At 44.2% G+C, this 27,976-nt stretch overlaps 1 protein-coding gene across 13 annotated transcripts in view; it reads left to right on the forward strand.

Moving 5' to 3' along the window:
• ston2 (stonin 2) overlaps nt 1-27,976 on the forward strand; it is a 156,255-nt gene that overhangs the window by 28,843 nt on the left and 99,436 nt on the right. For 9 of the 13 annotated variants that reach the window (XM_059648973.1, XM_048537230.2, XM_048537235.2 and 6 more), the window contains 2 exons: nt 3,307-3,556; nt 6,456-6,683. In XM_059648973.1, the coding sequence (XP_059504956.1) occupies nt 3,466-3,556; nt 6,456-6,683 (319 nt within the window). In that variant the 5' untranslated portion in view covers nt 3,307-3,465. The remainder of the gene's footprint in view (nt 1-3,306; nt 3,557-6,455; nt 6,684-27,976) is intronic. The other 4 variants (XM_048537228.2, XM_048537237.2, XM_048537238.2 and 1 more) reach the window with 2 other exon arrangements.

Genomic DNA, 27,976 nt, shown 5'->3' on the forward strand with positions numbered 1-27,976 from the left:
GAAACAACACTGGCTATCCTTCATTGTGACCTCATCTGTAATTAAAGAGGATACAAAGATTTCGTGCAAGACCTGGCAATTTCCTTCCTCACTACCTGCTGTATTCTAGAATAGGTCCCATGAGGTCCTGGGGACTTGTCAGCATTAATGCTTTTCAAAAACACAAAACATTTTAAGTATTGACTTGCAATAGAATATCAACATACCCCTCCCTAGATTCACCGTCCACCGTGTCTATATCCTTTGTGAATACTGATCCACCAGCTGCATACATAAATTTCCTCCTTTGTCCTTGAGTGGACCCACTTTTTCCCAAGCTACCCTCTTGCTCCTGGTAAACACATAAAAAGCCTTGAGATTTTCCTAATCCTGTTTGCAAAGTCATTTCCAGGCCCCTTCTAGCCCTCCAAACTTCTTGTTTAACACTGTACAATTAAGAGTGAAATACCTTAAACCAAAATACATCAGTTTTGTGATCTGGGGTTAAATTCCAAATATGTGAATTATTCCTACCATGAGTTTGACGTAGTCTTATTTGATATGGAGTGAATGCATGTTAAGCATTAACATTAAATTATAGTGCTGTATTTCTGAGATTTGCCATTTTTTAAGTTTCCAATTGTAGTGATTTGCTACTCCATTGTGTTCTGAAGATAAGCAGGTATATGTCTTGACTTTTCTCCCTCAATCCATTAGTCCAAATTTCTGGTTCTGTATTTATGGCCTCCACCATCCTTGTTTATGCAACTTCCTTCAGCATTATTTCCAGGCAAAGTTTTTACCTGTCTTGATTTCATATTCTGGATGCTTTTGCTAAAGATATCCAACTTGTTACTCCTCCCCCTTCTGAATTTCTGTCTCTTTTTAAAACCTATTTCTTCAATCTTACCTTTGGCTCCCATTATATAGTTTCTGTGTAGCATTTCAGGATGATTATTTAGTGTGTGCTAAATACTAGTTGTGGAATTTCAAAGGAAGTTGTTAACACATACTACTATTACAGAGTAACATTATGTGCAAAATGTATTATCCAACTATTCAGTTTCAAAAACCATGACCTCAAACTATGAGGCATTGACACAGTCGTAAGAACATAGAACATTACAGCACAGTACAGGCCCTTCGGCCCTCTATGTCATACCGATCTCCAGCCCATCTAACCTACACTATTCCATGTACGTCCATATGCTTATCCAATGACGACTCAAATGTATCTAAAGTTGGCGAATCTACTACCATTGCAGGCAAAGCGTTCCATTCCCTTACTACTCTCTGAGTAAAGATACTACCTCTGACATCTGTCCTATATCTTTCACCCCTCAATTGAAAGCTATGCCCCCTCATGCTTGCCGTCACCATCCTAGGAAAAACGCTCTCCCTATCCACTCTATCTAACCGTCTGATTATTTTATATGTTTCAATTAAGTCACCTCTCAACCTTCTTCTCTCTAATGAAAACAGCCTCAAGTCCCTCAGCCTTTCCTCGGAAGACCTTCCCTCCATACCAGGCAACATCCTAGTAAATTTCCTCTGCACCCTTTCCAAAGCTTCCACATCCCCCTTATAATGCGGTGACCAGAACTATATACAATACTCCAAGTGTGGCTGCACGAGAGTTTTGTACAGCTTCACCATAACCTCTTGGTTTCGGAACTCGATCCCTCTATTAATAAAAGCTAAAACACTGTATGCCTTCTTAACAACCCTGTCAACCTGGGTGGCAACTTTCAAGGATCTGTGTACATGGACACCGAGATCTCTCTGCTCATCTACACTGCTAAGAATCTTACCATAAGCCCAGTACTTTGCCTTCCAGTTACTCCTACCAAAGTGCATCACCTCACACTTGTCCGCATTAAACTCCATTTGCCACCTCTCAGCCCAGCTCTGCAGCTTATCTATGTCTCTCTGCAACCTACAGCACCCTTCTTCACTATCCACAACTCCACCGACCTTAATGTCGTCTGCAAATTTACTAACCCATCCTTCTACGCCCTCATCCAGGTCATTTATAAAAATGACAAACAACAGTGGACCCAACACCGACCCTTGTGGAACACCACTAGTAACTGATCTGCAGGATGAACATTTCCCATCAACCAGCACCCTCTGTCTTCTTTCAGCAAGCCGATTTCCGATCCAAACTGCTATATCTCCCACAATTCCATTCCTCTGCATTTTGTACAATAGCCTACTGTGGGGAACCTTATCGAACGCCTTGCTGAAATCCATATACACCACATCAACCGGCTTACTCTCTTCTACCTGTTTGGCCACCTTCTCAAAGAACTCAATAAGGTTTGTGAGGCACGACCTTCCCTTCACAAAACCGTGCTGACTATCCCTAATCAATTTATTCTTTTCTAGATGATTATAAATCCTATCTCTTCTAACCTTTTCCAACACTTTACCAACAACTGAGGTAAGGCTCACTGGTCTATAATTACCAGGGTTGTCTCTACTCCCCTTCTTGAACAGGGGAACCACATTTGCTATCCTCCAGTCATCTGGCACTATTCCTGTAGACGATGACGAATTAAAGATCCATGCCAAAGGCTCGGCAATCTCCTCCTGGCTTCCAGAGGATCCTAGGATAAATCCCATCCGGCCCAGGGGACTTATCTATCTTCACACTCTGTAGGATTTCTAATACCTCTTCCTTGTGGACCTCAATCCCACATAGTCTAGTAGCCTGTATCTCAGTATTCTCCTCGACAACATTGTCGTTTTCTAGAGTGAATACTGTTGAAAAATATTCATTTAGTGCTTCCCCTATCTCCTCTGACTCCACACACAACTTCCCACTACTATCCTTGATTGGGCCTAAGCTTACTTTTGTCATTCTTTTATTCCTTAAATACCTATAGAAACCCTAAGGCTTTCTCCTGATCCTATCCGCCAACAACTTCTCATGTCTCCTCCTGGCTCTTCTGAGCTCTCTCTTTAGGTCTTTCCTGGCTACCTCGTAGCCCTCAAGTGCCCTAACTGAGCCTTCACATCTCATCCTAACATAAGTCTTCTTCTCCCTCTTGACCAGAGATTCCACCTCCTTCGTAAACCACGGCTCCCGCGCTCTACAGCTTCCTCCCTCATTCCTCAATCAATAATTATGTAATTAGGAACCTAAGAAAGAGGGAGCCAAACTTGCAACTTAAAAATGAAACTTTAGACCATGTTGCATAATGATTTTTGTAATCCTGCATATATGTTTGTTGGGGAAGTTAAGGTAATAATTCACAAATTATGCTTCATTATTTAATATTTATTCCATAACTGACATTGATAAACTGTTTGTACATTTCACAGTAAATTTTCATGGATTTGTACCATGATCGGTTTCTTAATCGGAGTTACTAAAGAAATTGATGAAGTTGCTTTGGACGAACGTTAACCTTCGCCTTTGCTGCTTTATGACAGTATTGCAGCAGTACCAAGCAGAACAATTCATATGCACTTGATACGACAATGTCATCTACTAATGTGATCGCTAGCCACAGATCAGACTGGGTCTCCTTTGATGATGATACACAATGCACAGTGCATGCAGGAGAAGCAGGTAAAATTATTTCGGCTATGTTATGGGAAGTTAAACTACTGTGCATCAGAATTTTAAAAAGAAAAGTTCTTAATTTTCAATTATCAGAAAAGATTCTGACAACCAGTGTTTTAAATGCTCTGCTTTAAACACTGTTTTCTTTCTCAAAAATATAACATCTTTTTCACTTCAAGTACTGACTTGAATTCCACCTTCTAATACATTACGTTGAGAACTACACATCACACTTCAGAGAAGTATTCTTGATGTAAAAATGCACAGAATATTGATCTTGTCATGTATTCAAAGAATGTAGTTTGCTGAAACTGAGTGTAAACATTAAATAATTTGTCTGAGAAGCACAGACTTTTGATGCTGTAAATAAAAGTAAGATATTGCTGATGCTGGAAATCTGCAGTAAAAACAGTGTTGGAGAAACCCAGCAAGTGGAAGTGACAAAGGATGATCTTCTGAAGGTGGAGACTGGTGGGGTGGAAGTGAGGACAAAGGAGACCCTATTGTACTGAGGAGGAGGACAAGGGGTGAGGGCAAAAGTGTAGGAGGTGAAATGGACATGCTTGTGGGCCCTGTTGGCGATGATGCTGTGAAGGAGGACTTCTCTTTTTGAGAAGAAAAGGCCATGTTAGAGGCACCCCCGTGGAATGTTGCGTTGTCAACAAATGACAAAGGTGGAGAAACTGGTGGAATATCTTGTGTAAAGGTAGCAAAAGTTGTCATTGGCTTACTGAACCATGTGGCTGCTGTATCTTTAGAGAAAGACGACTGTTGGTCACCACGCCTTAGGCAAAGAGAGAGTTTGAGAAGGAAAGTCCTTTGTGGTAACCTCTGTTGTGAAGTGTGTGTACTATACTTATAGAAGCTCATAGTGAAAATTCAGGCTCTGTTTTTGTGGGGTAGACATGGTAACCTTTTATTTTTATAAACTAAATTATCATTAATTGATATTGGAAAACAGTTGGTATAGTCCTTCTAATATTATTTCAGTTGTTGGCAGACTTTTGTCTCCAGGTTATTTCTCCTTGAAATGATTTGGGATTTAGCAATTTATGTGCTTAGAACAAAGAATAATACAGTACAGGGACAGGCTCCTTGTCCCGCCAAGCCTGTGCCAACACATTTTTCCCCTTCCATACTAGAACTGTCTTCACTTAGAGGATCCATATCTCTCTATTCCCTGCCTACTCATGTATTTGCCCAGGTGTTTCTTTAATGCTGCTGTTGTGTCAGCACCCATCGCCTCCCTTAGTGTGAAAAATTTTCATTGCACATCTCATTTAAGCATCTCGCCCCCACCCTGGCACCTTGAACCTGTTTCCTTCATGCTGGGGAAAACCCCTCATACTTTATGCTGTATCCATGCCATTCACAATCTGAGGCTTATCAAGTTGCCCCTCAACCTCCTGCATTCCAGTGAAAATAAACCCAGTCTGTCCAACCTTTCTTCAGAGCTTAAAATCCCCGTCAGGCAACACCCTGGTAAACCTCCTCGGCACCCTCTCCAAAGCATCCACATTCTTCTAGTAGTGTGGTGCCAGAACTGTACACCATATTCTAAATATAGTTGAACTAAAGTTCTACAAATCTGCAGCATAACCTGTCTACCCTTTGTACTCAATGCCTCTTCCAATGAAGGCAAGCATGCCATAACGTTTTTATACCCGTGCTATCCCTTCAGAGATCTATAGGCCTGCACACCCTACACCTCTGCATAGTAATACTCTTCAGGGCTCTGCCATTCTCTGTATAATTTCAACATGTTCTTAACTTTCTGAAATGCATTGCTTTATAATTAATACAATTGAATCCCTACAGTGTGGAAACAGACCATTAAGCCCAACAAATCCACACCAACCCTGTGAAGAGTGTTCCACCCAGACCAATTCCCCTCCCCTATCCCTTTAATGCTGCATTTTGCACCTAACCCCCACATCCCTGAATGCTATGAGAAATTTAGCATGGCCAGCCCACTAACCTGGATATCTTTTGGACTGTGGGAGGAAACTGAAGCACCCGGAGGAATGCAATACAGATGTGGGGAAAACATGCAAATCCACAAAGTCACACCAGGGTTGAATCAAAACCAGGTCACTGGTCCTGCAAGGCAGCAGTGCTAACCACTGCACCACCATGCCACCCAAACTCCATGTACCATTTTTTCTGCCTATGCGTCCAATTGATCTACATCCTGCTGTATCCTCTGACAACCCTCCTCGCTATCCGGAGCACCACCAATCTTTGTACCGTCACAAGCTTACTAATTAGACCAGCTACATTTTTGTCTGAATCACATATGTAGACCATGAACAGCACAGATTTCAGCATGATCCCTGTGGAACACCACTAGTCGCAACCCTCAATTCCGAAAAGCATCCTTCCACTGCTACAATGTATCTTCTATGGCTAAGCCAGTTCTGTGTCCATCTTGCCAGCTCACTCTTGATACCATGTGACTTCACCTTTTGTATCTGTCTGCCATGAGGGACCTTATCAAAAGCTTTACTGAAGTCCATGTAGACAACAGCAGCTGCTTTCCCCTTAACAATCATCTTCTTCATCACCTCATCGAAAACCTTGGTCAAGGTAGTGAGGCATGACGTCCCCTGCACAAAACCATACTGTCTATCACTATTAAGCCCATTTGCTTCTAAATCCTACAGATCTTGTCCCTGAGAGTCTTTTCCAATAATTTCCCTGTCAGTGATGTGTTGCTCACAGGCTTGTAATTTCCAGGGTTTTCTCTGTTACCCGTCTTAAACAATGGGACAATATTGGCCATTCTACAGTCCACTGAACAAACCTTGTCAATTTTTTTTTTAAATCCAAGTTTGATTTTTGGTCTGGGATCAGCAAAGCTTGATGGTCTGTGTGATGATGTGAAAATTAATTTTATGATCAACAGCTGGAGATCAAAGAAGCTATTCACCAGCCTCACCTGCAACACTTGGAGATGAGAATTATCTGGACCATACAATCCAGCAATCCTCCTCAACTATTCAAGCTAGTCCTTTTGTCGGAAGCCAGCATAGTTTTGTGTGTCTAACACAAACGGTATCTGTGCCTAGTGGATGGATTCGTTTTGACGATCAACTTTGGCCTAATCCTGCACCACTCCACCCCCCGTCAACAGGTTGGTGATTAAAATTTGAATTTAGCTGAAAGTACCTCTGAATTATTTATTCATGATCCAAATTAATGCTGACAGTGACAGAGTTTTTGTAGTTCCTTCCTTTAGCATTTACTTAGCTTTTCTTGAACTTTTAAGGTACCAAATTCACATGCAGATTGCATTTGCCAGTTATAACATGAAGGCATACCTATTTTTGCTGGAGGCAGCCTGTGTCCTGCATAGTCCATTTGCCAGTTACAATACAAAGGCATGCCTGCTTTTACTGGGGGCAACCTGTGCTATCGGCTTCTACTTGTTCAATCCACATGCCATTTGCCTAGAATATAGGACTCAGAATGCATTGAATTCGAACTATGCAAACACCTAACTTAATTTGGCTGATGTGAATCCAAGATTCCAAATTTGCACAGTGGAGGTCCTTGCAATACTTACATATCTACTGTTGTAAAAAGAAATTAAGCTGCAAGATACTCCAAGATGAAGCTGCAAGAATACCAAGGTACTCCTGCAGTGGCGTTATTTACATGGCTAGACACCTTGCTTGCAACATAAGTAAATATCTTGATTACTTTTTCTCTGCTGCAAAGTATTAAAGTGTGCTTTTGCATGTGTTATCATAACTGAGTACTTGTTTGTCAGAGATGCATCCTCTGACAAGCAGAAATACTGAAGGGAAAAATGAAATGAAGGAAGTAGGTTTAGATGGGAAGCAAGTGGTCCAGGGTCACCTTACCAGCAGTTTGTTCATCATAGCCAAATAGCAAGTTGAAAGTATACTAGGACACAAGAGGCTTGAAGAAAAATACGGTTATCCTTGCTAATTTCAGTGATTAATGCTGGGGTCCTTATTGAAGTCACACCATGATGCAGAAAAACATGTATTCTGTAGGGCTCAGGGGGCACCAGTTTCCTAGTCCCTGTTGAATTGCTCTGCTTCCTTCTATTGTGTGCCATCTTGTTTTTGCAAAACAAAGGGTGGAATGTAAGTGGCTCTGTGGCACTACTTGGGACACACCTGCCACAGATGAATACCTTTTTAAAATTTCTTTTACACTACTGTCATCAAATCCTGACATCAAGAATTAATCTTCGTGCTAGTCTTTTCCATGAAAGATCTACTGAGTCCTTTTGCAACTCTCTTTCATGCCTCCAGCTTCCTATATTTGTGTGGAGGGGTTCAGTATCAAAGAATTTTAGTGGTCTTTTATTCTCCTTCCAATTTAAGAAAGATATGGCTGTTTAGATTAGTCATTATAACAGGATTCTTGGATGAATTCAAGGTAACTTGGCAGAACCAACATGGTTTTACCAAAAGAAAAATCATGTTTAACTAATTTATCAGAGTTCTTTGAAAAAATAGCTTGTGCCATAGATTTGAGGAGAAACTGGCAGAAGTATTGCATTTAGACTTCCAGAATATCTTCCGAAATGGCACTTGAATAAATGCTCTTGCAGAAAATAAAGCCTCATGGTGTAGGGGTAACATATTGGCATGGATCAAATATTGGCTGGCTCACAGAAAGCAGAGAGAAGGAATAAATGTCTTTTTTTGGGCTGGGGTGATGTCGTAGTGGTATGCTACAAGGGCCAGTGCTGGGGCTTTAATGCTTTACAATTTCTGTCAATAATTTTGGAGGCATCAAAGGGATGTTAGCTAAATTTGCTGATGGCACAAAGTTAAGTAGGAAAGTGAATCATGAAGACAACATCAGGAACCCACAAAGACAAATTAACTAAGTGGACAAAGATCTGGAAAATGGTATATAATATGTAAAAAATGTGAAATTGTTCATTTTGGCAGAAAGGATAAAAATGAAGCATATTTTCTAATACTGAGAGATTACAAAGCTCTGAGAATGCAATGAGATCTGAGAAGGATAGAATGCAAATACAGCACATGATCAGGAAAGCTAATATAATGTCATAGTTTATTGTCAGAAAAATTAGATGCCAGAGTAGGGAGGTTATGTTTCAGTTATACAAGATATTGGTGAGACGCAGTCTGACGACTGTGTACAGTATTCGGTCACTTTACTTATGGAAGGATGTTAATACTTTGGAAGCAGTTCATTGAAGGATTACTAGAGATAGACCTGGAATGAGCAGATCATCTTAAGAGGGAAGATGAGATAGGGTAGGCTGGTATTCTCTGGAGTTTAAAAGAATCAGTTTCCTGAGGGGATTTGGCTAGATGGATGTTACCTCTTGTGGACGAATCTAAAACTAGGGGTCATGGTTCAAAAATAAGTGGCCATTCATTTTAAAGGGATGAGGGAAAAAAGATTGAGTATTGGGAATCTTTGAACTTCTTTTCCTCAAAGGACAGTGGATGCAGAAGCTTTAAATATTTTGAAGCCATGGGTAGATAGATTCTTGATTATTGAGGGAATGAAAGATTATCAGGGGTGTGAAGAATAAACAGTTGAGCTTAAAATCAGTGGTGATGGGAACTGCAGATGCTGGAGAATCCAAGATAACAAAGTATGGAGCTGGATGAACACAGCAGGCCAAGCAGCATCTCAGGAGCACAAAAGCTGATGTTTCAGGCCTAGACCCGATCCTCTGATGAAGGGTCTAGGCCCAAAACGTCAGCTTTTGTGCTCCTGAGATGCTGCTTGGCCTGCTGTGTTCATCCAGCTTCACACTTTGTTATCTGAGCTTAAAATCAGATCAGCCACGATCTTACTGACCAGCAGAGCAGGTTCAAAGGTTTACTTTTATTTCTTGATTTTATGTTCATAGGCTGGCTGTAAAGTATGATCAGCAAAACCTGTTACTAGGCCATTCAGCTCTGAGCAGAACTAACCAACACCATCAAGAGGTGGACCCACCAGTTAGCCCAGCAATAATTTTGCTGAGTAGAATATACTTTTTTTTAGATTAGATTCCCCACAGTGTGGAAATGGGCCTTTTCAGCCCAACAAGTCCACACCGCCCCTTGCAGCATCCCTTCCAGACCCATCCCCCTATAACCCACCCACCCCCTGAACACTGAGCAATTTAGCATAGCCAATCCACCTAGCCTGCACATCTTTGGACTGTGGGAGGAAACCGGAGCACCCAGAGGGAACCCACGCAGACACGGGGAGAATGTGCAAACTCCGCTCAGACGGTCGCCCGAGGTGGGAATCGAACCCGGGTTACAGGCACTGTGTGAGGCTGCAGTGCTAACCACTGAGCCACTGTGCTGCCCGTCCACTGTGCGACAGTGGAATTTCCAAACAGCAGTGTTGCATACAATTTGCCTCATAAGCATTCTGCTGGTGTTCAGCGATAGGTTTGGGTACACAAGCTCCTTGGTCAGAATGCCAACCTGCCTAATTTTTTTTGTTAGAAGCATGCCTATATATACTTTGGACCTATTTTGAAATCATCTTAGGTGACCTAAAAGGATCTAAGCAATTGAATTTAATCCTCAATAAGAACTGAAAGAACTGCAGATGCTGCAAATCAGGAATAAAAACAGACTTCAATCAGGACTTCCACAATCAAAACTGTGGAAAATTTCTAAGCATATTAGTACAACCTGAAACTGAGTTGAAGTTTGCACTAGAACTGTCCAGGGATCTGTGCTTTGGTTGGGGATATAAAGGCAAAATGCTTCTGCTGTATATTTTTGGTCACAGTGGACTTGAGAATAGACAACATTATTGCTTTGTTGAAGAAGTGCAACTGGGAGAATCTGGGAAATTACAGGCCAGTGAGCTTAGGTCAGTGGAAGGGAAATTATTGGTGTAGATTCTTCAGGATAGTTACTCACATTTGGAAAAATATGGACTTATTAGCGACAGGCAGTACAGCATTTTGTGCGAGAGGTCATGTCTTACAAACAGCATTAAGTTTTAGAGGAAGTAACAAAGATGATTGAGGGCAGGGCACAAAATGTCTCTATGGACTTTAGCAAGGCCTTTGACAAGGTCCCTCGTTGCAGGCTGATACAAAATGTGAAGTCACATGGGATCCATGATGAGCTGATAGGATGGATGCAGAATTGGCTTGGTCATAGAAGACAGATGGTAGTAGTGGAAGAGTACTTTTCTGACTGGAGATCTGTGACCAGTTCCACAGGGATCAGTGCAGAGGCCCCTGTTGTTTATAATATATGTAAATGATTTGGAGGAGAAAATAGGCAACCTGCTTAGTAAGTTTGTAGACGACACACTGATGAGGTTAGTTGTGGTTAGTGAGGAGCATTGCCAGAGGAATCAGCAGGATATAGATAAGCTGGAGAGTTGGGTGAAGAATTTGGATAAGTGATGGATGATGCATTTAGAACAAATCCAGGAGGGATGACAGACCCCTGAGAAACATCAACATACAGAGAGATCTAGGCATACAGATCTACATTTCCCTGCAGGTACCAACACAAGTGGATAAGGTGGTCAGGTAGGCAAATGGCATGCTTGCCTTCATTGGCCAGGGCATAGAAAGTATTAAATAGACCTCATATTGTAGCTGTGGAGAATGTTAGTTAGGCCACATTGGGAATATTGTATACGTTTCTGGTCACCACACTACCAGAAGGATTTAGAAGCTTTGGATAGGGTACAGAAACTGTTATTGGGGTGAAGCCTGTTTTGGGGTATTAGCTATGACATGAGATTAGACAAATTCCATTTTTATTCTTTTACTTGAATGTGGGAGGCTTAGGTGCAACCTGGTAGAACTTTATGTGCGGTACGGATAGAACGGACAGTCAAAGCCAATTATTAGGGGACATACTTTTAAAGTGAAAAGGGGTAAGATTAAAGAAGACGTGAGGGGCAAATTCTTTTGCACTGAGGGTGGGAAGTGCCTGGAATGTGCTGCCAGAGTTGTTGGTGGAGTTGGCTACAATAGCAATGTTTAGAATGTATTTTGACGGATATACGAATGGGCAGGGAATAAAGTAATACACACCATGTGGACGCAAAGGGTTTTTAGTTTAAGAAGACCTTGTGTGTTGGCAGTCTTGCTGGGCTTAAGGTCCTGTGTTCCTGTACTGTGCAGTTCATCGTTGTTTCAATCAGAAAATGCTGGATTTCCAATCTGGCAATATTTATGGAGCTGTATGAACTCCTGGGTGTTTTCAACATGTTGTATTTCCATAATTTAGATTTGTCTTTTTGTTCTGGGATAAATGGGAGAGATCCCTGGAATAAGAGGGGAATCACCATACCAGTTATGTTACCGGACCAATAATAACCCAGAGGTTTAGACTCATGATCCAGAGATTGCAGTTGGAAAATTTAAAGTACATAAGTTAATTGCATTTAAGTCTGAAATAAAATTCAGCATTACTGATGGTTAATTATAAAACAATGGATTGTTAACAGATTTCCATCTGGTTCACTGATGACATTTTCCTGAAAAAAAGACATGATCCCAGCAGATTATAATTCTGGACAAGTCATATCCTAGAGTGAAACTCAAATTACTCCACAGAGTAATTATTATTTACGTGTGGAAAGTCCTTGACTCTGGTACGTGCTCAACAGCATCAACTCCCAGAGTTAATGGGAACTGCAGATGGTGGAGAATCCGAGATAACAAAGTGTGGAGCTGGATGAACTCAGCAGGCCAAGCAGCATCTCAGGAGCACAAAAGCTGACATTTCGGGCCTAGACCCTTCATCAGAGTCCAGATTATTAGCTCCAATCAGGGACCTCATATTCTGAGGTCCACCTGGCTAACCTCATTACAGCCATTACATCCCTCCCTATCTGAGGGCGTAGGCTGTCTTTTTTCTTGTTGCTCCTGCTGGGGTGTTTTAGCACTGGGTCAGATTCCTCCAACTCTGCCTTTGATTTGGACAGCGTGTAATGCACAGTAGCTCACCTCTTGTGCTTGGAGCGGCTCCGACATTCATCTTCAGGTGGCAAAGGTATCAAGGTGGCAATTTCTGCTGTGTCCAGGTTTTGAGCTCTTCAGCACTTGAGAGGGGGATCCCATGGGTTCTGCCAACCTTTCTGACTGTACCGAGGAGCTGGGAAATGTTTGCTTCTGCCCCATTTGTGAGTTTGCAGCTTTCATATTGTCCATGTGTTTGTTCAGGACTTTTGCACATACCCAAGCTTGATACATCACTGGACTCAACCCCATGTCAACCATTCCCCTTGCCCATGCAGGGTCATTTCCTATATCAAACTTCATCTCCTGAACTTCATCTCACTGAACAGGATCTTGTGACGACATTGGCAATCCTGATGCAGTTTAACTGGATGTGGAGTCTTCTCCCCAATAGCAGACCTAGTGGTGCTATCCCTGTAGTTGCACGAGGATAGCCTTGTAATCAAATAGAAAATAGTACAGATTGGTATCTAGTGAAGCTGTAAGCTGTTTCTTTCAGTCTGTCTTCTGACTGTTCTTTCTGCCAGATCATTGGGTGATGGATAGTATGGAGTTGTCCTTATATGTCCAATGCCATTTGACTTTAGGATTTGTTCAAAGTCCCTGCTGGTAAACAATAGCCTGTTATCCATGACCAACCCTTTTGGGAGTCTGTATATTGCAAAAGATGTGTGCAGTTTTTCTTTTGTTGTCCCCATGTTTGATGAATGAACTCTATGCACTTTGAGTGGGTGTCCGCAATGATGAAGAACAATGAACTTACGAATGGACCTACATTGTTGACATGTAATCAAATCCAGGGTTTACCTGGCCATTCCACGAATGTGGGGGAGCTGCTGGTGATAATTTCTGTCCTTGCTGGCACTCTGGGCACTGCCCCACCATTGTGGCTATGTCTGCATCCAATCTTGGCCACCAGACATAACGTCATTTTGGAAATACCTGAATGACCTGGTGGAGTTCAGCCAGTCTCTGGTGGTGACCTTTGCTCAGTACAAACACCCATGCTCCCCACAATAATATGCCATCCTCTACTGTGACCCGGTTTCTCCAGGTCCAAAAAATGTTTCAGTTCTGGTTGTGATGGCCGTTTGGTATGCCACCCCATCACCACCAACTGTTTCAGTTTTGCCAGGACTGGATCATTTTTGCGTCCAGCTTCTGATATAGGCAGCTGTGACTGGACCTGTGTCCAGAAAATTTTGAACTGTTATGGACTGTTCTCATGGCAGTACCAATGCCAATGGGAGATGGCTGTACTCATTTTGCTACTTGCCTCTGGAATGGTGTTCCAACTTGTAATTACATGTCCTTAATATTAGAGCCCACTGCTGAATATGACCTGAAGCTATAGGTGGCACTGCCTTGTCCCCTTTTAAGTAGCCCTAGCAGAGGTTTTGTGAGCTGTTATTATTACAAATTTATGTTTGTAAAAGATTGGTGGAACCTCCTGACTGGCCTAGAAGCTGACACATTCTCCGTACATCATATTAACTGCACAGTGTCCTTGTTTAAGGCAAAAGGGTATGCTTCCTGATCTACACCTCCTGGTGCTGGGACATAGCGACCCTGGCAAGCCACTGCTCCCTGGACCTAGAATACTTTATAGTAAAATGCCATTCCTCCCGTCTGGTGCCACCACCCTGACGGCAGCCTACATACTACCCCATGCTGATGTGAAGAATGCCCAAGATGAAATTTACACCATCACAAACACCTTGGAGATGAAATTCCTTTAGGGTTTATTCAGTTAAGCCAGCATTTTCAACCAAATCAACCTAAAGAGACTGCTGCCAAAGCACCACCTGCCCCACTAGAGGACCATTGTCCTGGATCATTGCTATATAACTATTAAAGATGCTTACTGCTCCATCCCCTGCCCACAGCTTACAATCAGAAGCTGAAATGGAGGATCCTTCATAAAAAGACATTGCTGGTCCAAGGCAGCAGAAATCAGTGTCCAGGACTGCTTGGAATGGATGGACTGGACCATATTCAAGTACTCAGCAGAAAACTTAGAGCGTATGCTACTGCTGTCGCAGACTCCATTAGCAAATGCATGGAGGACTGTGCTAAAGAAGTCAATCCGGGTGTTCCTAAATTGTAACCTTGGATGAACCAGGAAATCCACTCCCTACTGAAGACCAGGAATGCAGCATTCAAGTCGGACAGCCAAGACCTATACATAAAACCCAGATATGACCTTTACAAAACCATCAAAGATGCCAAAAAACAGTACTATAAGTATTCTGAATTAGAGGCCCAAACCAACCATACAGACTGCTGCTGCCTGTGGCGAGGCCTAACCAACATAACAGGATACAAAATGAAGCTGAGTAAGATAGTGGACAAAGACACATCCCTCCCTGAAATGATCAATGTTTTGTATGGTTAGTTCGAGCAGAATGCCTGTGTGAGATGTCACCTGATCTGACAGCCTCAGACATACCTGTGCCGACTGTCACCACTGCAGACGTTAGAACATAGAACATAGAACAGTACAGCACAGAACAGGCCCTTCAGCCCACAATGTTGTGCCGACCATTGATCCTCATGGATGCACCCTCAAATTTCTGTGACCATATGCATGTCCAGCAGTCTCTTAAATGACCCCAATGACCTTGCTTCCACAACTGCTGCTGGCAACGCATTCCATGCTCTCACAACTCTCTGCGTAAAGAACCTGCCTCTGACATCCCCTCTATACTTTCCACCAACCAGCTTAAAACTATGACCCCTCGTGCTAGCCATTTCTGCCCTGGGAAATAGTCTCTGGCTATCGACTCTATCTATGCCTCTCATTATCTTGTATACCTCAATTAGGTCCCCTCTCCTCCTCCTTTTCTCCAATGAAAAGAGACCGAGCTCAGTCAACCTCTCTTCATAAGATAAGCCCTCCAGTCCAGGCAGCATCCTGGTAAACCTCCTCTGAACCCTCTCCAAAGCATCCACATCTTTCCTATAATAGGGCGCCCAGAACTGGACGCAGTATTCCAAGTGCGGTCTAACCAAAGTTTTATAGAGCTGCAACAAGATCTCACGACTCTTAAACTCAATCCCCCTGTTAATGAAAGCCAAAACACCATATGCTTTCTTAACAACCCTGTCCACTTGGGTGGCCATTTTAAGGGATCTATGTATCTGCACACCAAGATCCCTCTGTTCCTCCACGCTGCCAAGAATCCTATCCTTAATCCTGTACTCAGCTTTCAAATTCGACCTTCCAAAATGCATCACCTCGCATTTATCCAGGTTGAACTCCATCTGCCACCTCTCAGCCCATCTCTGCATCCTGTCAATGTCCCGCTGCAGCCTACAACAGCCCTCTACACTGTCAACGACACCTCCGACCTTTGTGTCGTCTGCAAACTTGCTGACCCATCCTTCAATTCCCTCGTCCAAGTCATTAATAAAAATTACAAACAGTAGAGGCCCAAGGACAGAGCCCTGTGGAACCCCACTCACCACTGACTTCCAGGCAGAATATTTTCCTTCTACTACCACTCGCTGTCTTCTGTTGGCCAGCCAATTCTGTATCCAAGCAGCTAAGTTCCCCTGTATCCCATTCCTCCTGACCTTCTGAATGAGCCTTCCATGGGGAACCTTATCAAATGCCTTACTGAAGTCCATATACACCACATCCACAGCTTGACCCTCATCAACCTTACTAGTCACATCCTCAAAAAACTCGATAAGGTTTGTAAGGCATGACCTACCCCTCACAAAGCCGTGTTGACTGTATTTGATCAAGCCATGCTCTTCCAGATGGTCATAAATCTTATCCCTCAGAATCCTTTCTAACACCTTGCAGACGACAGACGTGAGACTTACCGGTCTATAATTGCCGGGGATTTCCCTATTTCCTTTCTTGAAGAGAGGAATTACATTTGCCTCTCTCCAGTCCTCAGGTACGACTCCAGTGGAGAGCGAGGATGCAAAGATCTTCGCAAGTGGCGAAGCAATTGCATTTCTCGCTTCCCAAAGCAGCCGAGGACAAATCTGATCCGGGCCTGGCGACTTGTCAATCTTAATGTTTGACAAAATTTTCAGTACATCAGCTTCCTCTATCTCTATCCATTCCAGCATGCACACCTGCTCTTCAAAGGTTTCATTCACTACACAGGTCGTTTCTTTCGTAAAGACAGAAGCAAAAAACTCATTTAGGGCTTCCCCTACCTCCTCAGGCTCCACACACAAGTTCCCTATGCTATCCCTGATCGGCCCTACTCTTTCTTTGACCATTCTCTTATTCCTCACGTAAGTGTAAAATGCCTTTGTGTTTTCCCGGATTCCTTCTGCCAAGCCTTTCTCGTGCCCCCTCCTGGCTCTCCTCAGACCATTTTTGAGCTCCTTCCTTGCCTGCATGTAATCCTCTCTAGCTGAACTTGACCCTAGCTTCCTCCACCTTATGTAAGCTACCTTCTTCCTTTTCACTAGAAGCTCCACCGCTCTCGTCATCCAAGGTTCCTTTATCTTACCCCGTCTTGCCTGTCTCAGAGGGACATATTTACTCATCACTCCCAACAACTGTTCCTTAAACCATCTCCACATGTCTATAGTTCCCTTACCATGGAACAACTGCTCCCAGTCCATGCTTCCTAACTCGTGTCTAATCGCATCATAGTTTCCTCTTCCCCAATTAAATATCCTCCCATTCTGCCTAATCCTCTCCTTCTCCATAGCTATGTAGAATGAGAGAGTGTTATGGTCACTATCACCAAAATGCTCTCCCACCACAAGATCTGATACCTGCCCCGGCTCGTTTCCGAGCACCAAGTCTAGAATGGCCTCTCCCCTCGTCGGCCTGTCAACGTACTGCGTTAGGAAACCCTCCTGAACACACCTTACAAAAACAGCTCCATTCAAGTCTTCTGCTCGAAGGAGGTTCCAATCAATATTAGGAGAGTTAAAGTCACCCATTACAACAACCCTACTGCGTCCACACATTTCCAAAATCTGTCGACCTATGCTTTCTACAATCTCCCTGCTGCTATTGGGGGGCCTGTAGTAAACCCCTAACGAGGTGACTACTCCCTTGCTGTTCCTAATTTCCACCCATACTGACTCAGTAGGCAGATCTTCCTCGACAATGGAAGCTTCTGTAGCTGTGATACCCTCTCTGATTAGTAGTGCTACACCCCCTCCTCTTTTTCCCCCCTCCCTATTCTTTTTAAATGTTCTAAACCCTGGAATATCCAGCAACCATTCCAGCCCATGAGAAACCCATGTCTCTGTTATGGCCACAACATCATAGCACCAGGTACTGATCCATGCTCTAAGTTCATCACTTTTATTCCTGATACTCCTTGCATTAAAGCAAACACACTTTAACCGATCCCTTGGTTCCTTCCCAGGAAAATCCTTCCCACTAGCTGGTCTACCTCTTGCTACTGCCTCACCTGCATCAACGCTCACCTTTGGTATACAGCTCAGGTTCCCACCCCCCTGCCATACTAGTTTAAACCCTCTCGAACTACTCGAGCAAACCTTCCACCCAGGACATTGGTCCCCTTCCAGTTCAGATGCAACCCGTCCTTCTTGTACAGGTCCCACCTTCCCCAGAAGGCATCCCAATTATCAACATATCTGAAACCCTCCCTCCTACACCAGCTGCGTAGCCACGTGTTCAGCTGCGCCCGCTCCCTGTTCCTCACCTCGCTATCTCGTGGCACCGGTAGTAAACCAGAGAACACTACTCTGTTCGTCCTGCTCTGCAGCTTCCATCCTAACTCCCTGAAATCACTTTTTATATCCTCAAACCTATTTCTGGCTATATCATTTGTGCCAATATGTAACACGATTTCTGGCTGTTCACCCTCCCCTTTCAGAACTTTATACACCCGATCGGAGACGTCCCGGACCCTGGCACCAGGGAGGCAACGTACCTTCCGGGAATCCCGATCTTGCCCACAAAATCTCCTGTCGATTCCCCTAACTATCGAGTCCCCTACCACGAGTACTTTTCTATTCTGCCCCCTTCCCTTCTTTGCCACAGTGTCAGGCTCAGTGCCAGAGAACTGACTACTATGGCTTTCCTCTGGTAGGTCAACCCCCCCAGCAGTATCCAAAACGGTATACTTATTGCTGAGGGGAATGCCCACAGGGGATCTCTGCACTGTCTGTCTGTCCCCTTTCCTCCCCCTAACTGTAACCCATCTATCCTCGTCCTGAGCCTTAGGAGTGACCAACTCCCGATAACTCCTCTCAATTACCCCCTCTGCCTCCCGAATGATCCGTAGTTCATCCAGCTCCAGCTCCATTTCCCTAACACGGTTTTCAAGGAGCTGTAGCTGGGTGCACTTCCCGCAGATGTAGCCAGCGGAGACGTGTGCCACATCTCCCAACTGCCACATTTTGCAGGAGGAGCAAGCAACTGCCCTAGCATCCATACCCCACTTATCTGAACACCCACTCAATACTAAAGCAGAAAGCTCACTTCAAGTAATAATAACAAATTAATAACAAACTTATGTTCAATAGAGAAAGTTTAGAATGAACCTTACCTTATTAACTAGGTTAGAGGAGGAGGGCGGGTGGGAGACACTACAGTTGTAGAGTCTCGGGTTAAGCCGCCTTGCTGATATATATGGTCACTGCTTTCCTTCCCGGCTGCCCCTCTGGTCCTCGTCACTTCCTCTGATGCTCCCGCTCCTTCTCTGAAAGAAGAAAAAAAAAACACCGCTGCCCGCTACCGGTAAGTAATTTTAAAAATAAACTGCTTTACCTTAGCTGCAGTCTTCCGGGTCCGTCTTGCCTCCGCTGCTGCTCGCACTCAAAAAAAAAAACGTTAGATCAGTCTTCCTGGGAGTCAACCCAAGGAATGTGATGGCCTGGACAGAGTCCCTAGCTGAGCACTTAAATCCTTTCCAGACCAATTTGGCAGGGTATTCACCAACATCTTCAACTTCTCCTTCCTACAAGCCAAAGTCCTTACCTGCTTCAAGAAGACTACCATCAAGCCAGTACCTAAGAAAGCACAGACAACATGTCTTAATGACTAATTCCCAATGGCTCTGACCTCCATGATCATTACATTCTTTTGAGAACCTGATCATGGCTACATCAAATCTAGTCTCCCAGCCTGCCACAACCCTCCACAATGTGCCTACCAATGTAACAGGTCCATGGTGGACGCCATTTCCCTAGCCCTGCACTCATTCCTGGCACACCTGGACAACAAGTACACCTATGTCAGATTCCTGTTCATCAACTACAGCTCTGCCTTCAACACCATTATCCCCTCCAGGCTGATCTCAATACTCCAAGACCTAGGTCTCAGCTCTACCCTCTGCAACTGGATTCTCTGCTGTCTATGGATCAGAAAGCTATCAGTGAAGATAGGTAACTGCATCTCCACCACGATAACACTCAACCCTGTAGGCTCCCCTGCCCCAAGAATGCATTCTCAGCCCCCTACTGTACCTCCTGTACACCCACAACTGTGTTGCCGATTTCTGAACGAACGCCATCTACAAGTTTGCTGACAGCACCACTGTGGTAGGACAGATCAAACAATGACCAGTCAGAATACAGAAAAAAGATAAAGGGCTTAGTGATGTGGTGCAATGAAGACAACCACTCTGTCAACTTCAGCGCAACTGAAGAACTGACCATTGACATCAGAAAGAAGGGAGGAGAGCATGCCCCCATCTACATTAATGGAGCTGAGGTTGAGAGGATGGAGAACGCCAGGTTCATAGGAATGATGATGATTGACAACCTGTCCTGGACTTGCTTTGTAGATGTAATGGTTAACATGGCACAACAACAACTCTTCTTCAGCTGGCTCAGGAAATTTGACATTGGCGGCACGGTGGCTCAGTGGTTAGCACTGCAGCCTGACAGCGCCAGGGACCCGGGTTCGATTCCAGCCTCAGGCGACTATCTGTGTGGAGTTGCACATCCTCCCCGTGTCTGCGTGGGTTTCCTCCGGGTGCTCCGGTTTCCTCCCATGGTCCAAAGATGTGCAGGCTAGGTGGATTGGCCATGCTAAATTGCCTGTAGTGTTCAGGGGTGTGTGGGTTATAGGGGGGTGGGTCTGGGTGGGATTCTTCAATGGGCAGTGTGGACTTGTTGGGCCGAAGGGCCTGTTTGCACACTGTAGGGAATCTAATGTAATAAGGCCCCTCACCAACTTTTACAGGTGCACCAAAGACAGCATACTAAATGGGCTCCTAACGGCCTGGTATGGCAACTGATCTGCCTAGGATTGTAAGAAACTACAGAAGGTTGTGTGCACAGGACTATCACGGGAGCCAACTTTCCATCCATGGACTCCGTTTACATAGCCTGTTGCTGTGGAAAGGCTGCCAACATCATCAAAGAATCCCGCATCCCGAAAAAGCTCACCTACAACTTTTTTCTGTAAGGCAGAAGATACAGAAGCTTGAACACATGCAACAGCAGGTTCAAGAACAGTTTCTTCCCTGACTTCAATTAGGCTGATGAATGGACTCTAACTTTAAATAATGCTGATCTTGCGAATGTTGATCTTGCCTTGTGCTTGCCCTGTGCAATGTAACTTGTATGCCTTTGTCTAGCTTTTCTTTACCCTATGGTCTATATTTCTTTGCTTACTCTGATCTGCCTGTTATGCTTGTAAGCAAAGCAAGGACTTTACAGTGGAGCATTTAGAAAGCAGCATCAGACAGAGTGAACACTGATTTATGAAGGGGAAATCCTGCTTGACAAATCTGTTGTAATTCTATGAAGATGTAACTAAGTGACTGGTTCTCCCTTGTCAAATGTGGTCTATTTGGACTTTCAGAAAGCGTTTGACAGAGTCCTGCATAAGAGATTATATTGCAAGATTAGAGTGCATGGATTAGGGTAAGTGTATTGAGATGGATAGAAAACTGGTTGGCAGAGAGGTAACAAAGGAATTAATGGGCCTTTTCCAAGTTGACATATTAACTAGTGGGGTGCCATAGGGATCAATGCTGGCATCCCAGCTATTCACAATATAACATCTTAAAGTCAACAGATAATAACAAATTGATTGGGATGGTGAACAGTGAGAATGCAGTGATCCTTAAGTATAATCTGGACAGTTTGGGTGAGTGGGAAAATCAATGGCAGATGCAGTATGATTTGGATAAATGAGGTTATTCACTTTGGAAGCAAAAACAAGGAGGCAGATTACTACCTCAATAGCTGTAAATTGGGAGATGGAAGTGTGCAATAGGTCCTGGGGCTACTGAGTGTAAGCATGCAGGCGCAACAGGCGGTAAAGAAGCCAAATGGTATGCTGGCCTTCATTGTGAGGGGTTTTGAGTATAGGAGCAGGGATGTGTTGATTCAGTTATATAGGACCTTGGTGAAGCCACTTCCAGAACATTGTGTACAATTTGGCCTCTTTTCTGAGGAAGTATGCTCTTGCTCTCGGGAGTGCCGTGAAGGTTTAGCAGGCTGATTCCAGGGATGGCAGGACTGCGTCAAGAGAGATTGATTTGGTTAGGTTCATTTTCACTGAAGTTCAGACAAATAAAGGGGGATTTCATAAAGACTTCGAAAATTCTAGACTGGGTAAATGCAGGCAGGATATTCCTGATGGTGGGGTGAGTCCAGAACCAGGCATCAGTGTGAGGGTTCCAAGGGGACATTTAGGATGGAGATGAGAAATTTCTTCACCCAAAGAGTAGTGAACCGGTGGAATTTTTTACCATAGGAAGTAGTTGATGCCAAAACATTGAATGTATTCGACAGGTGGCTAGACATAGCACTTCAGGGAATGGGATCAAAGGTCATGGGGAGAAAGCAGGATTAGGCTGTTGTGTGGTACGATCAGGCATGATTGTAATGAATGGTGGAGTAGGCTCAAAGGGCCAGATGACTGCCTCCTGCTCCTATCTTCTATGTTTCTGTGTTTTCACTGTTCTCAGCAACATGTGACAATAAATCAATTAAATCAAAACAAATAAATCAATCAAATCTGATATGACCACCAACCTTTCTTCTCTATCTGGGTGTATTTATGCTCTATATTAATCAACATCCTGGATGCATATGTGATTGGGTGTTCCTTTCCATTGGGCCACTCATGAGCTAATGCTAAACCCCCCCCGCCCCGATGGCCATATGAGGAAGCATCAGACATCAGGCCAGGTTATGAACTTGCCATAATAATTCACTAGTCCAAGAAAAGAACTAAGCTCCAGTACAGGTGTGAGAGCCGGGGCACCTTTGATCACCCTGACAGGTGTAACATGGTCTTGATGACTCTATAGCCCAAGTAGGTCACTTGGGGGTGCCTGGAGCATACATTTTTGCCTTCTAAGGCATATGCCTGCCTGGGAAAAAAAATTGTCTAAGGGCTATGCTGAAGCTCTCTAAGTGCTCCTTTACTTGTTTTCCCTGTTACTAGCATGTCACCTAGATAAATGGTGACGTCAGATAGACCTTGTAAAATGTTCTCCATTTTCTGCTGGAAAATTGCACAGGCTGACAATACCCCAAATATATCCTCAACATATTGATTAAAAACCCCTTTATGGATATTCATTGTAACACACTTCTGGGAATCCTAATCTAAACACAACTGCAAGTATGCGTGTCTCATGCCCAACTTCATGAATGACACCATCTCTGGTAGATTTGCATATAAATCCTCTATGTATGGGATTGGATGGTTATCCAGCTGCAAAAAGCAGTTTACTGTTTGTGTAAAATCCCCACAAAGGCGAACCAACCCATCAAGCTTCATATTCGGTATGAACAATGCTGCCCATTGGTCTGGTTTGATGAATCCTTCGCTTTCCAATCTTCTGATTTCCGTCTTTACTTTTGCCCTTTATGCAAATGGCACAAAGCGGGCCTTTCAAAATTGTGAAGTTGCTTCCTCGTCAACATGCAAAGTGGCCTTGACTCCTTTCATAGTCCCTAAACCTTCCTGGAAAACATCCAGGTATTTAATTAGGACTTCACTCAGGCAGCCATTTTCTAATCGAAAATTGTTGAACCAGTCAAGCTGAATCTTTCTCAACCAATTTTGCCCTACCAAGCTTGGGCCTGAGCCTTTTACTACAGTCAGTGGTAACTGAGCCAGCTACTTCTCAAGACAGACCAGAACCTCAATTGTACCCTTAACCTTGAGTGTCAGAGTCCAGAGTGAATTTTGAAGACTGGTTCTGCAATTGCTGAAATGACTGTGCTAATATTTACCTCCATTAGAACTAGGTGACCATTTCAACCAGATGTTTGTTTTGATTAGTTCTGCTTTGGATGTTGCCAAGCAATTTGACTGACTGTTCCGAACCAGATGTGGGTGAACTCTGGTGTACACTCTCCTGGACACTGGCCTATGAGTTCTCTCACTCAATTTAGATCAGAAGTCTCACGATACCAGGTTATAGTCCAACAGGTTCATTTGAAAACCCAAGCTTTCGCAGTCTTACTCCTTCAGGTGTTAGTGAGAGAGGTAGTATCAGACACAAAATATTAATAAAAGATCAAAAAGTCATGTACTAAGAATGTACTAAATAAACCTAAGATTCTTATTAAAACTTTAATCAGTTAGAATGTTTTAATTAACTAATATGTATATTTAAGTCCCTGAATTTCTTTGAAATCACTGACCTGAGAGAACTAAAGGTTTCATTAGTGTACAGAAGAGGTAACATTTCAGGTCAGACAATGCATGTTAGGTGTCAGGCCTTGTTTAGAATCTGTTTGTGTTTTGGTTTGGGATCAGACTGGTTTTATTTCTGAAGTAGGAATTTGTAAAACACCACACTGCCTATAAATTTTTGTGTGTTTGCGTGCGCGCGCGCGCCTTCTGGCTATGTCGACAGCATCTTGAAACCCATTGTACAGGGAACCCCCAGCTTCTGTTGCGACACTACAGATTCCTTACAGAAACTCAGCACCCATGGACCGTTGAACCAGGAACATTTCTTGTCACAATGGACGTTTCAGCACTCTGCACCAGCATCGCAGCAACAGCCTCAGTACTCAGTACCACTGACTGTCAATTTCCAGACATCATCCTTCAACTCATCCGCTTCATCCTCGACCACATCTTCATCGTTGACAACCAGTTCTTCATCCAAACACATGGAAAAGCCATGGGCACCAGATTTGCTCCCCAATATGCCAACACTTCCATGCACAGGTTCAAGCAAGACTTCTTTGCTGCATAGAACTTCCAACCAACGCTATACACCAGATACATGGATGACATTTACTTCCTTTGTTTGGTTTGTATGGTTTAGAAGGGGTGGACGCTAGGAAGTTGTTTCCGTTAGGCAGGGAGACTAGGACCCATGGGCACAGCCTTAAAATTAGAGGCGGTAAATTTTAAAACTGAAATGAGACGACATTTCTTCAGCCAGAGAGTGGTGGGCTTGTGGAATTCATTGCTACGGAGTGCAGTGGAGGCCGGGACGTTGGATGCCTTCAAGGCAGAGATCGACAAATTCTTGATCTCAGAAGGAATCAACGGCTACGGGGAGAGTGCAGGGAAGTGGAGTTGAAATGCCTCTCGCTCTCTCTCTCGCTCTCTCTCTCGCTCTCTCTCTCGCTCTCTCTCTCGCTCTCTCTCTCGCTCTCGCGCTCGCTCTCGCGCTCGCTCTCGCTCTCGCTCTCGCTCTCTCTCGCTCTCTCTCGCTCTCTCTCGCGCTCTCTCGCGCTCTCGCGCTCTCTCTCTCTCCTCGTTCTTTCTTTCTCTCTCTGTTCACCCCCCACTCCCACTTCTCTCTTTAGACCATAAGATATAGGAGCAGAAGTTAGGCCATTCAGCCCATCGAGTCTGCTCCACCATTCAATCATGGCTGATAAGTTTCTGAACCCCATTTTCCCACTTTTTTGATCCCCTTGACCATCAAGAGCCGAACTATTTCCATCTTAAATATACTCAATGACCTGGCCTCCACAGCCTTCTGTGGCAGTGAGTTCCACAGAGTCACCATTATCTGGCTAAAGAAGTTTTTCCTTTTATATCTGTTCTAAAAGGCCTTCCTTTACTCTAAGGCAGTGCTCTCAGGACTTAGTCTGTCCCACCAATGGAAACATCTTCCCGCCCCCACCTAAAGACCCAACTGCACCTCTGCTGTTCTGGGTCTGCATAAACCTTTTTCTGGCTCTTCTGTCTTTTTGTAGAACTTTTCTAGGTAGGTTGCCAGTCATTTAGCTGAAATCATCTGATATTTTGCAAATGCTGATTTGACTTAATTGTTCAAAGTCATTTATCACAGTACTGACAAACCAAAATCAATTTTCCTTCCACTTCAGAACTGTACTGATCCACGCTTGGAATCCAGCTATTTACACCTATATTAATGATTTAGCTGAGGAAACAAAGTGCAATATCTCCAACTTTTCAGACTTTTGTGGGAGGGTGAGTTGTGAAGAGAATGTAGAGCTGCTTCAGTGTGACTTCGACAAGTTGGGTGAAAGGGCAAGTGCATGGCTGCTGAAGTATAGTATGCACAAATGTGAGGCTATCCATTTTGGTAGCAAAAAGAAGGCAGATTATTATCTAAATGGTGATTGATGGGAAAGGAGGAGGTGTAGCGAGAATTTGTCCTTTTATGCCAATCACTGAAAGTTAGCATGCAAGTGCAGTGGATTATGAAAAAGAAAAATAGTTTGGCCTTCATAATGGCCATTTCTGGTTGAGCAACAGCGCGAGTGGGAGTTTGGACCAGGGGCCTGTCGGGAAGCCGGTGAGTCACTGCTTTTGAATCTGTAAAAAGCTTATCTCGTGAATAGGCGGAGGTACGCTGAGCAGGAGCGGACATGGGACTGCTGAGTAAGTGCGGTAATATATTTGTGTGGTTGCGTCACTCCTCAGGTACAAGAAAAAGGCAGATGGGTTACTGTCAGGGGACGGAAAGGGAACCGGCAGGCAGTGCAGGGATCCCCTGTGGCCATTCCCCTCAACAATAAGTATACCGTTTTGGATACTGTTGGGGGGACAACTTACCAGGGGAAAGCAGTGGGGCACAGGTCTCTGGCACAGAGTCTGTCCGTGCTGCTCAGAAGGGAAGGGGGAAGAGGAGCAGAGCAGTAGTCATTGGGGACTTCATAGTTAGGTGGACAGATAGGAGGTTCTGTGGGGACGAGAGACACTCACGGTTGGTGTGTTGCCTCCCAGGTGCCAGGGTCTGTGATGTCTCAGATTGTGTTTTTGGGATCCTTAAGGGGGAGGGGGAGCAGCCCCAAGTCGTGGTCCACGTTGGCACCAACGACATAGGTAGGAAGAGAGATGGGGATTTAAGGCAGAAATTCAGGGAGCTGGGATGGAAGCTGAGAGCTGGGACGAACAGAGTTGTTGTCTCTGGTTTGTTGCCCGTGCCACGTGCTAGTGAGGCAAGGAATAGGGAGAGAGGGGAGTTGAATCGTGGCTACAGGGATGGTGCAGGAGAGAGGGTTTTGGATTTTTGGATAATTGGGGCTCTTTCTGGGGTAGGTGGGACCTCTACAAGCAGGATGGTCTTCACCTGAACCAGAGGGGTACCGATATCCTGGGGGGGAAATTTGCTAAGGCTATTCGGGTGGGTTTAAACTAATTCAGCAGGGGGATGGGCACCAAAATTGTAGTTCGAGTACAGAAAAGGTTGAGAGTAGGGTGGTCCGAAATAAAGTTTCAGGAACGCAAGATGGCACCGGCAAGCAAGAAGTTGGTTTGAAGTGTGTCTACTTCAACGCCAGGAGCGTCCGGAATAAGGTGGGTGAACTTGCAGCATGGGTTAGTAATAATGGGAACTGCAGATGCTGGAGAATCCAAGATAATAAAATGTGAGGCTGGATGAACACAGCAGGCCCAGCAGCATCCCAGGAGCACAAAAGCTGACGTTTGATGAAGGGTCTAGGCCCGAAACGTCAGCTTTTGTGCTCCTGGGATGCTGCTGGGCCTGCTGTGTTCATCTAGCCTTACATTTTATTAGCATGGGTTAGTACCTGGGACTTCGATGTTGTGGCCATTTCGGAGACATGGATAGAGCAGGGACAGGAATGGTTGTTGCAGGTTCGGGATTTAGATGTTTCAGTAAGAACAGAGAAGATGGTAAAAGAGGGGGACGTGTGGCATTGTTGGTCAAGGGCAGTATTACAGTTGCAGAAAGGATGTTTGGGGACTCGTCAACTGAGGTAGTATGGGCTGAGGTTAGAAACAGGAAAGGAGAGGTCACCCTGTTGGGAGTTTTCTATAAGCCTCTGAATAGTTCCAGATATGTCGAGGAAAGGATAGCAAAGATGATTCTCGATAGGAATAAGAGAGACAGGGTAATTGTCATGGGGTCTTCAACTTTCCAAATATTGACTGGGAACACTATAGTTCGAGTACTATAGGTGGGTCAGTTTTTGTCTAGTGTGTGCAGGAGGGCTTCCTGACACAGTCTGTAGATAGGCCAACAAGGGGTGAAGCCACATTAGATTTGGTACTGGGTAATGAGCCCGGCCAGGTGTTAGATTTGGAAGTAGGTGAGCACTTTGGTGATAGCAATCACAATTCTGTTATGTTTACT

The sequence above is a fragment of the Stegostoma tigrinum genome, chromosome 10, assembly GCF_030684315.1.
Source record: "Stegostoma tigrinum isolate sSteTig4 chromosome 10, sSteTig4.hap1, whole genome shotgun sequence".
NCBI classification, from domain to species: domain Eukaryota; kingdom Metazoa; phylum Chordata; class Chondrichthyes; order Orectolobiformes; family Stegostomatidae; genus Stegostoma; species Stegostoma tigrinum.